Source organism: Lepisosteus platostomus, chromosome 7, assembly GCF_059453375.1.
Source record: "Lepisosteus platostomus isolate fLepPlt1 chromosome 7, fLepPlt1.hap1, whole genome shotgun sequence".
Classification (NCBI taxonomy): Eukaryota; Metazoa; Chordata; class Actinopteri; order Semionotiformes; family Lepisosteidae; genus Lepisosteus; species Lepisosteus platostomus.
Genome location: NC_142617.1, coordinates 14,249,351 through 14,261,421, shown reverse-complemented (window position 1 = coordinate 14,261,421; position 12,071 = coordinate 14,249,351). Strand labels below are relative to the sequence as shown.

General features: G+C 36.6%; 1 protein-coding gene across 3 annotated transcripts in view; it reads right to left on the bottom strand.

Moving 5' to 3' along the window:
- Positions 1-12,071, bottom strand: part of b3glcta (beta 3-glucosyltransferase a) — a 99,171-nt gene that overhangs the window by 56,312 nt on the left and 30,788 nt on the right. For all 3 annotated transcript variants that reach the window (XR_015940050.1, XM_088639398.1, XM_088639396.1), the window contains exon 4: positions 11,771-11,880. Coding sequence is in view for 2 of the 3 variants with exons in the window: in XM_088639398.1 (XP_088495524.1) it covers positions 11,771-11,880 (110 nt within the window). In the remaining variant the exon portion in view is untranslated. The remainder of the gene's footprint in view (positions 1-11,770; positions 11,881-12,071) is intronic.

Below are 12,071 nucleotides of genomic sequence, written 5' to 3'. Positions count from 1 at the left end.
AGGAAATAATAGCAGGTTAACTGTAAAAGTGAGAAATAGCGGGTAAATGTGTTTTGCACCTTCTGTCAGTAAACAGTTTTAACGTGGCTTGGTTCGTTCAGCAATGGTGAAATTATTAAGGAACTGCTGCCAACTCTGACGTTAAATATTTGGAATTTAAAAAAATACAATAAAAGTTTAGAACACAGAAGTGTGTTGACATTTATTCAGAAAGACTGAGCTTTGGGAGATTAAAAGGCCGAATAAATAACAAATGTTAAGTTTGCCTCCAATACTCAGGAAGAATTGTCTTGTGCCAAACAGAACTCCCACAGGCCAATTAGAACATGCACAGTGCTATCTAAAATAAACAAATGCATGCTGCAACATGATACTGTAAATCACATCAGTTTTCATCCAACCTCCAACTTCTATCATATGGTGACATACATCAAACATATTATACATACAGTACATAATAAAAGGCACAGCTTTCATGTGCCAACCGCATTTGATGTAAATGTTTTTTAAGAATGTATAAAAGAAGGGAGATGTTAGTGTTAGACTTCACACTCAGCACATGGTTACACTGACCATGTTCACACAAAGATGTCCTGCTCCTAATGATACACTTCCAATTCAAAAGCTTCATATTATGGGACAAGGGAAATATGGCTCTGCGGGCAAAAATCTGTCAATTTTCAACACTACATCAGAGATAAGATACTTTCCTCTATTGTTAAATGCAGAAAAATAATCACAACACAAGTGACTAAGTATATTTTTATCATTAAACCGTGCATTTACATTAAAGTCAGAGCAACTGATCAGCATGCCAACAGTGATGACTGGAGTTAAAGTATAGTAAGCCCAACACTAAGGTGTCCTCTTCAGAGAAAATGCAAAAAAGCAGATTGTGCCAAGAAATTCCACAGAGATAACGAATCTGTTTACATTTCTAAAGCAAATGCCATCTTTCTCTACAGTACACAGTACCTAACCAGGTAATGAGTTTTATAGTGATGATATATTGGTATAAATATTGTATACTGAGCATATCTGTCTCCATGCTGTTCTTGTTTTGTATTTATTTCAACTTGTTTTGTCATGCAGCTCATTTTCTTTCACTGCATGACTGACCATTGTTCCGTTTCAATGTCATATCACTGTACTCTCTGTTCTGTTCATTTCTCAACTGAACAACATAAACCACTAAGAAAACAGCTTCCTGTTTAATCAACCCAATGGCTTCAAAAAGCATGCATCCCTCTGAATAGATGTCAGTGTGTGCATTGCCCCAGGGTTGTCACAATGGTGTGTAATAAGAAGTACATGACATTTGTACAAGGTATTAAATCTGATCCGAGTGGAACTTGGCACTGAAGGTTGTGTGTCAGAGAAGAGTGTCCTCACACCCCTGTCCCTCACATTTACCCTTCAGGAACAAATGAAAGACATTTCCATATTAAACACATAAACAGTTTGTGCCTTTCTAATTTAGACAACACATGATATTTAACAATAAGTGGCACTAACCTGGTGCAACTGAGAAAGAAATGCACCCTCACAGAGAGTGGTTTCGTAATTTTAGATTCAAGTGCTAAGAACAAGCATAAATTAAATAAAATTTAAAAAATAATACACACAGCTTGGAACAGACCGTCCAAGCTGTCAAACAGTACTTAATTGGATTCAATAGTGTTGACTAACAGGTACAGGAGAACAATCAACAGTGGGGATTGCTGCACGACAAAAAATTATATTCTATGATTCTACTAGTTCAAACACTGTCACAGGAGGTAAAGTCTAGAATAATGCAAATGATTAATTATATTAGAATTTCTGCATTTTATATGGTACATTCCCAGTTTCTAATCTCCATAAAACAGTAGAAATCACTGAGCACATTTCCGTGAAATAAGAACTGAAGGATAATTATATGCTTCTCATGTTAATTTCTTTTGCAAAATGGATTGATTTTAATTGCACATTGGGGTATATGACTTGAAAAAAACAAATCTATATTATGCAGATAGCTGCCTTTTAATAAAGTAAAGCACCTTTTCTTAATATCAGGTCGTCCTGACTCAGAACATTCTAACAGATTGATTCCAAGCATGACAAACGTTTTTATACTGTTAATTACTTAGAAGCTGCAGCATATATTCAAAGTGCACAAATCATGTTTTGAGATCTCCTGAAGTCACTTCTGGGATTTCATGAACAATAGTCTTCTTCAAGTAAAAAAAAATATTCAGCAAGCATGCAACTTTCACATTACAGTGTAAATGTTCCCTTTATATAAAGCTTCATCTATTTTGTCTACAATTCTTTTTTATAATTAACAGTTTGAAATATTTGAAATAATTTTCTGCACGACTTATTGTCAAGGTCCTTTCTGAGAAACCAATCACCATGGCAGAAGCAAGTAAAGAGCTATGACCCTTCCTCTGCATAGCAGTGCATTTATGAAATGAGAACAGGAGGCACGTCATTACTCTAAGGGTTGTGGGAGCATGGAACCAGCTGCCCTGCCATATTGTTGAAGTCGATACCCTGGCTTCTTTCAAGAAACGGCTGGATGAGATGCCTTTATCAATTAACTACAAACCACCAAACAAGCTAGACAGACCAGATGACCTCTTGTTTGTAACAGTTCTTATGTTCTAATGACGGCTGCTGGATCGAGGTCAGGCCGTCTCCCCAGCAGAATAAGCCTGGGATTCACCAAGTGCTGGTGCACACCTTATTATTATTACAACTTCTATCTTTTCTCCTCAATATTGCATTTATCAGCTTTTTTCATCTTTTGAAGTTTGTAAGACTTCTTACGTGATGCCACCATCAATATAACTAATTTTGGTACTGTAACTCAACAGCTAAAATGACTTGCTTCTTCTAGAGCTGGGGTCTCAGAGTTGCTCACTTAAAAAATGCCATTCATTCCAGATAAGGTACCTTTAACTATTTGCAGATCTATTATGCAATCAATCGAGCAATTATACCTATTAGTAAGAGCTCAGATAAAATGTAATCAGGAAATGATTTCTACTGTATATACCTGCTCTACAGTTTCCTTGTCTACTCAGATAAATGACTGACAGTCACATAAAAAGCACATCGATAAAGAGCACAGTGGTGAATTAATGCATAACACAAGTCAACCTCTTCGGATGTTTTGATTGATTGTAAATTTGAACATATGTTCAGGCTTAACAGATATCCAAGACAAGATAGAATGTTTAATATAAATATAGGAAGCTGAAGCCTAATTAAACTACAATAGGTGTTGTTAATGCCATTTTTATGCTGATCAGCTACCCCCTGAATTACAAGCATGTATCTTGAAACAAGTCTAAATGTTCCATCCTACTGATTTTGCTAACACATTATGCATTCCTTTAAGTTGCCTTGTGTTTGTGAAATCAGTTAAAGTGCTGCATCTGATTACCATTACCTTCATTTGTATCTCAAATTATTTTACATGATTACATGCTTTTCAGGCCATAAATCTTACTTTTCAAAGACAAAGTCAGAAGAGCTAAGGTTTTCGAACGGTGAAGAGTGAAGCCTTTTTGTTTCCTCAACACAATATTTAGCTTTGTCGTATAAAGGCAAGATTTATGGCCTCAGACACACCTTTCAAATAAAGTTGTGACTGTAATACAATACAAGGCACATAAGTGGAAAATCAATTGTAAATATTTTTAACAAGTCTGAAAAGAATTAATTTAGACCTCCTCTATTCCATAAGCTGTATTAACCAGGTACTGCTGAACAATACAGATAATATTACAAATTCTAGAACTGATAGATAATTAAATCATTATCAATATATAAGGAATTAAATATATTATTATGTAATTATACTTGTGTACTAAATGACCTATTGGAAAACGGTATAATGTAAACATTAAAAAGTGAATCTCCAAAACAGCCATATTTCCAAATAACCAACTACAATTTACAAATAATAAGTCCCTGATTAAATGAATTCATTCAATTTAACATAACTGGAAGATCATTTTTACCTGTAAACATCACAGCTTGTGAATTTTACATACTGTATGCCGTATGTCTCACAAGGCAAACAGAATTACTTTCATATTTAATACTGTCCCCAAACCAACCTGAGAACATCTTAATTGTAAATACATTAAATCAAAACCATTTCTGTTAAACTGGTATCCTAACGGTGAGTTGCAGTAGGAGCATGTGTGAAGATGTGTTAAATGTGCAATACACAAACTGTGAACCAAAATGTTAAATGCCTATATCCATTTCAGCTAGCAGATAAAGGCATAATAGGGTCTAGGCCCTAGAGTACTTTTAATTAAACTCATGGTTATTAAATGCTGGTAAGATGGGAAAAATGAAACCCAGAAATTAAGATCTAATGTGCCTGTTTCTAACTAAGACATTGTTTATTAACAATATGCAATATTTTATTACAGATATACTTGGAAAGTAACAGCAACTTGGAAAACACATTCATTGATTTTATTTGAATTTCATTATTTTTTAATCTGGCTAGGATTTCAGTCATTATATGAAGGCTATTCTTAACTGCTCAAACCTTATCTCCAAATAATGTATGTACATACAGCTTAATCCACCATGAGCAACCCAAGTAACAGAGAACTACTGTAATTCTTCCAAAGTGTCCTTCATTTTCTTCCTCCTTCAACAAGAGTGACATGCACAAAATTACAAGGGCAATATTTAATGAGACCTCAAAAAGCATTTTTATTCATTAACATCCCAAACCCTTTGTCTCTGGACAGAGAATCTCCTTAAAGTTAATGTAAAAATAAAAGTATTATTTTGTCAATAACACCATTTTAAATTCCTTTGGATGAAATGAGATTTTTAATTTAAACTGCACAAAACAATAAACCCCTAAAGGACCAAACAACTGGATTGATGGCAAACAACAGGAGTCATTAAATATTATTCATAAGGCTTCAATTGAGCGACAGGCTTGTGTGGAAAAAGCACATGAAATGCTTAGGTAACAAGTATGCTTTATAGGTAAAAAAAGCAATACTTAAAGTAACACCTAGAATGAATTTATTTACATATTAATAAATGCCAAGCCTCAGATATAAAAGATGTCACACATACAGTATATTATATTACCTTGGACCTTCTTGAGAGATAAATAACACTAATGAATAAACAACTGTATAAGCCCAGAACCGGAAAGTTTAAACTTTAAAGAACAGCACTTCTCCTTTCCACTTGCTGCATATTCATTATCAACAATAAAAAGACCATATATCATTTGCAAAGCTAGCCAATTCTTACAGCTGAACTAATTTTCAAACAGTCTGGCGTGTGTATTACTGCTCTGGTTCACCATGTCACTATCCTTTGTTTGGCTCTGAGAAATCATTTGCTGAAATAGAAACAGGGCAAAATGAGTATTTATTACTATGGGATATGCTATCGAAACAAAACAAATGTAGAAGAAAGTGGATAATGAAAAAATAGTCATTGAGCCATCTGTTCACTTGCCTTATGAGAACAGTTTGCCTGAAAGGCTCCACTCCTTTCTTTAGGAGTTTGAAGTACTGTATATGCAAGGCTACAAACCTGTTTCATCTTTTTCAAATAATTTTCCATAGGATTCCTTATTTGTAATCATGTTGAAAAGGACAGTACCAAATACAAAAATAAAACTTTAGGCACAGCAAAAATGAGCTAATTAAGGAAGAAAAGAGGCTAACACTCCAAGGGGCTAATTCCCTTGATAAGTTACTAATATGCCAAGTTCATGAGAGAATTTCATTTTTACTCCATTACTAGGAAAGATAACTTTTTTTAATTTTCTAAATGTAAACTGGCCTCTGACATACTGCTGAAGAGATTTTTCACTCTAAATTAGATTCTAAAATTGCACAGAAATTACAATTGCACTTTTGTTAAAAAAGTCTCCAGTGAAAAAGAAAAAAAACAGAATTCCAAATCATTTTGTGATTTGTTTAATGACACTTCTGTCTCATTAGTGAAGAAATTAAAAGCTGCAATCAATAAAAAGGCCAAAAGCTGAAAAAGCTGACAATCTCAAGAGTCCAATAAGATAATGCAGTAGAATTTCATGGACATGATAATAAGGTCTTTCAAGAATTTACACTAGGGATTGGTTCATACTCAAGATTAGGTAAACTTATAGATTTTAGATTTAGCTGAAATAACACAAGAAAGTCTAAGATTTTACAAGTTTTGTTAAAATCTCATCACATCTCTAAAAGAATGCTATTCAAAATCTTATTATACAGGGGGAAAATGCAAGCTTGCAGATTGCTAAAGCAGGTAAGCCCCACACTACTTGTGAAGAACACTGTTTACTGTTGGCAAAAGAGCTGACACGTATTATGTGTGGAGAAACAGCTGCTAAACAGCTCGACCTGCTGCCCCCTCCAAAAGACACAGTCACTCATAGAATTATTGATATGGCGCATGATGTCAAAAGTACCCTGATAGAGCACATTAAGATGAGCAGATGCTTTTCACTGCAATTAGATGAGTCTGTAAATGTCGTTGATTTGGCTAATTTGCACGTTTATGTTAGATACGAGTTTGAGGGCATGTCCCATGAGGACTTTCTGTTCTGTAAGCCGCTACCAACAGGAACTAAAGGAGAGCACATATTTCAGCTTCTGGGTGAATTTATCGAAGAGAATGGCATCGGCTGGATAAAATGCGTCGGAGTTTGTACAGACTGTGCCAGAGCAATGACAAGCCGACACAGCGGTGTAGTTGAACAAATTAGAGAGGTTGCTCCAGATATGAAGTGGACACCGTGCAGCATCCACCGCGAGGCCTTGGCAGTCAAGAAAATGCCTGACAATTTTAAATCTTTAAGACTCTGTTGTGAACTGTATTAAGGCTCGACCAATGAATTCACAGCTGCTTTGCTCGACTAAACAGGCTCATCCCTCTCACTGAAATGGTGCTTTTTTATTGTTTATTTTTAATTGTTGTTGTTCCTTTTGTCATTCTGTAAAGCGCTTTGAGAAGCCACCTTTAAAGGCGCTATATCAAATAAAGTTTATTATTATAATATGTATTACAGTATATGTGTATGTGAGTGTGTGCACGCATGTGCGCTCATGTTGGTCATTGAGATTTTCTGGGGTTCCTATGTGAAGATGACTTGTAGGTGGTACATGGATGCTTTGGTTTGATCAGGGGTGGTACTTGGTCCAAAAAGTTTGAGAACCACTGCTCTATCCCATGGCCCAAGACACAGCAGTTTCAGTAAATACTGTATGCTTCTGAATCACATGCGTCTGTGCAGCGTTTATAGAAATATATTTATTTATTTATTTCTATTTATTTATACTCTATATATATTCAAACCAGAGTTGTTGTTTTTTTTTACAAATATTACTCTTAATATAGAGTAAATAATATACACTCTAAATTTAGAGTGTAACTGCATCCTTTCCCTTTCCACATCAATTAGGCCCTTTGAAATGCAACTTTAGTAAGCAGTATTAAATTTGCTAATCAGAGCCAGCCCACAAATTGATTAAAAATCATTACTTCTGATCACTGACTTGAGATATAATGTGCACTGTGGCATTCAGTATTGGATCCCTGAGCACTGCACTTACAAGCATCAGCAAAATTGTAACACCAAGGACAAACGTTATCATCTTACCAATGCACAGAGAACACGACGTGCCCAAGCATCCCAATAACACATGAACACTGCCAAGGGGTACATAACACTTAGTTGGCACTAGACCCATCTGTGTTACAAGGAAAAGTGCAAGTGTCACTGTGCGAAGTACGCTTGTTGAGGTGGCTGCTTTGTCTTCTCATTTATCACTGTGGGAATCTGAAGGCAAGCATCACGCTTTCCAAACAAACTACAAGATAAACAAAACGGCAGCAGTGGGAGACACATCTACCTACGCTATTTAGAGAATTAATTTACATCTATGAACCCCCACTGCTGAAATGCAGCACCAGGAAGAATGAAGGTGTTGTAGCTGTTTGCTGCATTTTTTATTTATGAGTTTCCCACATAACTACTTATAAGCTTATTAATTAAAAAAGTACAGAGTTCTAGTAGTAAATCATATTAATTGCCAAAGTTTTAACTTCTCAAGTTCAACATTTGTGAACAGAAGGTAAAAAAAACAAACTGAACAGTAATTACTGTACATAGTCATAGCTTCCTTTCAGAAATCTACCCGTCTTGTCTGTGTTCACATATAGCTTTTAATGAGCGGCAGAAAATAAGAACTGGAACTCCTTAAAGAAATGGCACCCTTCTCTGTTAAAAATTCGCATCTGCAAATCGCTCCAGTTCAGCCTTGACACTCTTCCGAAAGACAGGATATTGTAACAGCACAGGTCTACACAGGTCGGCCCGGCACCGTGGGGGACGTGAACCCTGGCCACCAGCGTCACTCAACAGGGACCCAGCCTGGTGAGCCAAAGAGAGATCTCCCCCCAGCCCAGCGGCTGTGGCCCTGCTATTACAGGGAAGGGCAGTGACGTTACCGCTCTGGTAAGCCGGCTCTTACACACTCACCCGTGGCCGTATCCGTTACACTCTTCCCCGCTTAACTCGCCGTCCTCGGCGAAGGGCTATCCCATCCCACTCTGACACCAATATAACACATACGGCCACCGGTGAGTGTGTAAGAGCCGGCTTACCAGAGCGGTGATGTCACCTCCCTTCCCTGTAATAGTAGGACCACAGCCACTGGGCTGGGGGGAGATCTCTCTTTAGCTCACCAGGCTGGGTCCCTGTTGAGTGACGCCGGAGGCCAGGGTTCGCGTCCCTGACGGTGCAGCAGGCGAGGGCGCCCACCTGAACCCCGTTGCATTACAAAATGATTCCTCACATGGTCACTTGTTCCTACTGTTTAATTCACAACAATGAAGCAGACAGAATTAGTGTCAGATGAGGGGCTCTAATATGACTATATATAATATCTGAAATCTCTAATATCACTCTGGTTGTGACACAGGTCATGTCAGAGTTCCTGTGGGATCATGGGGTTTAAAGTAACTGTTCAGCTTTAACTATGCAGTTATGTCCTTTTTTCAGAAAGCTACAAATGAAGCACTTATCTTTCCTACGCATTTTCTACCAATGTAACCAAGACATAAATTTATTCCATAAATACTGTAACACAAGCAAAGCTCTGCATTTGAATTTTCAAGAGGTTTTGTAAGAAGTTCAGGGATTTCTTTCCCTGCAAAATCTGTGAAAGAAGTCTTGTTCTGTTGTGGGTTGCTGTTAAAGATAAACAAATTAGATTGCAGTTCAACACTTCAGAAAAGCTTGCCAGCAAACAACAAAACTTCACATTAGTTACTGTGAACAAATTATTACAAGTCAACATCACAGCTGAGTGCTACACCTAAGGTACAATACGTCTAGGAAGCAAAGGTCAGAATTCCATGTTATGGAACTTTCTCTAAACCTGGAAATTACAAAACTGCTTTGATAAGGTACAGAAAGTCTGGAACTTTAAGCATATAATTCACACAATGAAACAGGAAGAACACAAAAATGAAGAACACACCATGGTTATCATATTCTGACCACTGCTTTATGACCCCTTTAGTGATGATTACTTTGAAAAGCTTGAGGTCTCAAAATGTGAGAAGTATAAAAACTTTCTTCTAGAATGGTAACTGAAACTAGTGTGTGCTGATTATATCACTGTAAAAGCCAGGATCTCGCATGACATTGTGTATGTCAGCTGCACAGGATACTTTCCTCTGCAGGACACAATAAAAAGGACATTCAATTCTCTATCCCAAATGCACTCTAATTTAAGAGCAATACTGACACCTTGTGGAGCTTCCAACAAATACTACAGTTTAGGTTTTGGTTAATAAATTCAGAACATAACATGTTTCATTTGGGATTAATGCAGTTCTGTAGAGGATATTTAATAATTTATCTCCAGAACAATCTTAACTCTCTCTTATGTACTCTTCCCTATCTATCAATAGTGCAAACACAAATGTCAGGGCCATTTGTTAAGATCATTGGCTAAAGGTCTAAGATCAGAATGTTGGAATACATTCTTAACAAACTTTCAGAGCCTTTTAGTACTCTTAAACTTGTATATCTGAGATATAAGTATCATTTTAATCATCAGTGTTGTGTGTCAGCTGTGTTCAGCTTTGGGCACTATAAATAAATTTCAGAATCACCAGTCTGAACTAAAAGATCTTTTAATTAAGGATGTGCTGTGCTTCCTATTTGATTTTGTTTCTATTCTCATCCAGTGAGATTGAGGAAAGAATACCCAAGCCTGAACTCACAACATCTGAGCCATTCTGTCTTCAGTCGGCAGAGTGTGGTTTCAGCACTGCCATTGTTTAGAAAGACCATGCTTAAAGAGATATTCAACAAATAGCTTGAGACAGAACTTTATAATATTCTAAGATCTTTTCTCTCCTTTTCATATCTTTCTTATTCTACCGAAATATATCTCTGAAGACAAGTAAAAATAAGTAATTCTGCCTTTATACAGCACTTTACATCCCAAGGTCCTCAGAGTGTATTCACATTGCACAGGAACCACTTCCATCCACACCGAAGTGCAGCACCCACCTGTAGGTGGCAGGCATTATGTACCAGCAGCCCCACTACACAGAAGATAAGGAGAAGCAGAGAAGGAAGAAACTGCTTTATTAATCTGCATTAAGGGAGAACATTAGGTAGACCAGATTGGGCAAGCCAGAAGTGGAATTTAGCCAGAACACTGAACAATACAATTCTATGGATCCTTAATGACCAAGTAGTCAGGATCTTGTTGTAACATCTGATCTGAAGCATATTACCTCCTAAAGCACAGGTATTTAGTTGGAAATTATGGTCCAGAAGAGAGTGCAACCTACTGATTGGTCAACAGCTCTACCTACAGTGGTATACCATGTGTCCTTAGAGGTCTACCTTTCCTCTACTGGCCAGACCTACAGTACCACTAGCTTCTGAGATTGCTCTGAGTAGATCAGGCTACAAAGTAGTCACTCAACTGAAAACAAAAGGGGTTAATCTATTTCAAGTGAGAATTGTTTGGAATGCAAATATCTTTGGCACTCCAATCTGCTTTTGAAACACAGGATCACACAATTTTTATCCCAGGTTTGCTCACAGAGTTTAACAAGATATGGATTAGTGGCTGATAGTTAAAAAAATAGCTGCCACTTGATAGTTGTCACAGAAAATAAATTACCTGAAATATTACTGGGCATCTACTCATCCTTTACAAATGATGAACGGGATGTACAGTATGTTATTTATTGCTTTGCGGTACAAACACAAGTGCATTCAGACATTATCACATCAGGATGAGGCATATAAAAACAGAGAATTACTGTATGTACTTAGCCCCTATTACAATTTAAAATTTACCCCTACTATTCCTTTTGATTCAGCAAAACAGATATGTTTGGACTGTTAGCTAGGACCATTTTATGAGCAGGGATTTTCTCGTTTCATACTATTTTGGTTTTTATAATTTCTCACATTTCTCACAAAACTATACTTAACAATCAGCTGAAATAGAATTCTCTTGGGAAATTAGATTAACTGAAGGAAAAAAAAACATACTCCAATTCCTAGTTCTAAATAAAAACAAATCACACTCTGTAAGTGATGACAGACTGACATGCAGATTCCTGCTGTGCATATAACTTGTGAAACTATATTTTCAATTTATTTTCTAAAATAGAAACTGCACTTTGCATTAACATGTTTCTATTAGCTTGAAAAGAAAATGTTAATACTGAAATCAACAATTACCTGTTCAAGGCTTCTGGCCTGTTGTAGCAGCTCTTCTCTGTATCCTTCTGCGCGTTTTGCGTGGAAAGAACTTCTTTGGCTTTGAATGACAAAAACGATCTCCTTCAAATCTAAAAGACAAGAGAATAAGGCAGTCTGAAATCCCCTTTCCTCAGACGTTTACCTTAAAGACAGTTTACAGACGCAAATTTCAACATATTCCATGAATATTGTGAAGAGTTGGTATTCTTACCAAAAACTGGTACAGAACCATATGCCAAATCATTAAAAAGCTGTAACAAGAAAGCTGAAACCCTGAAGA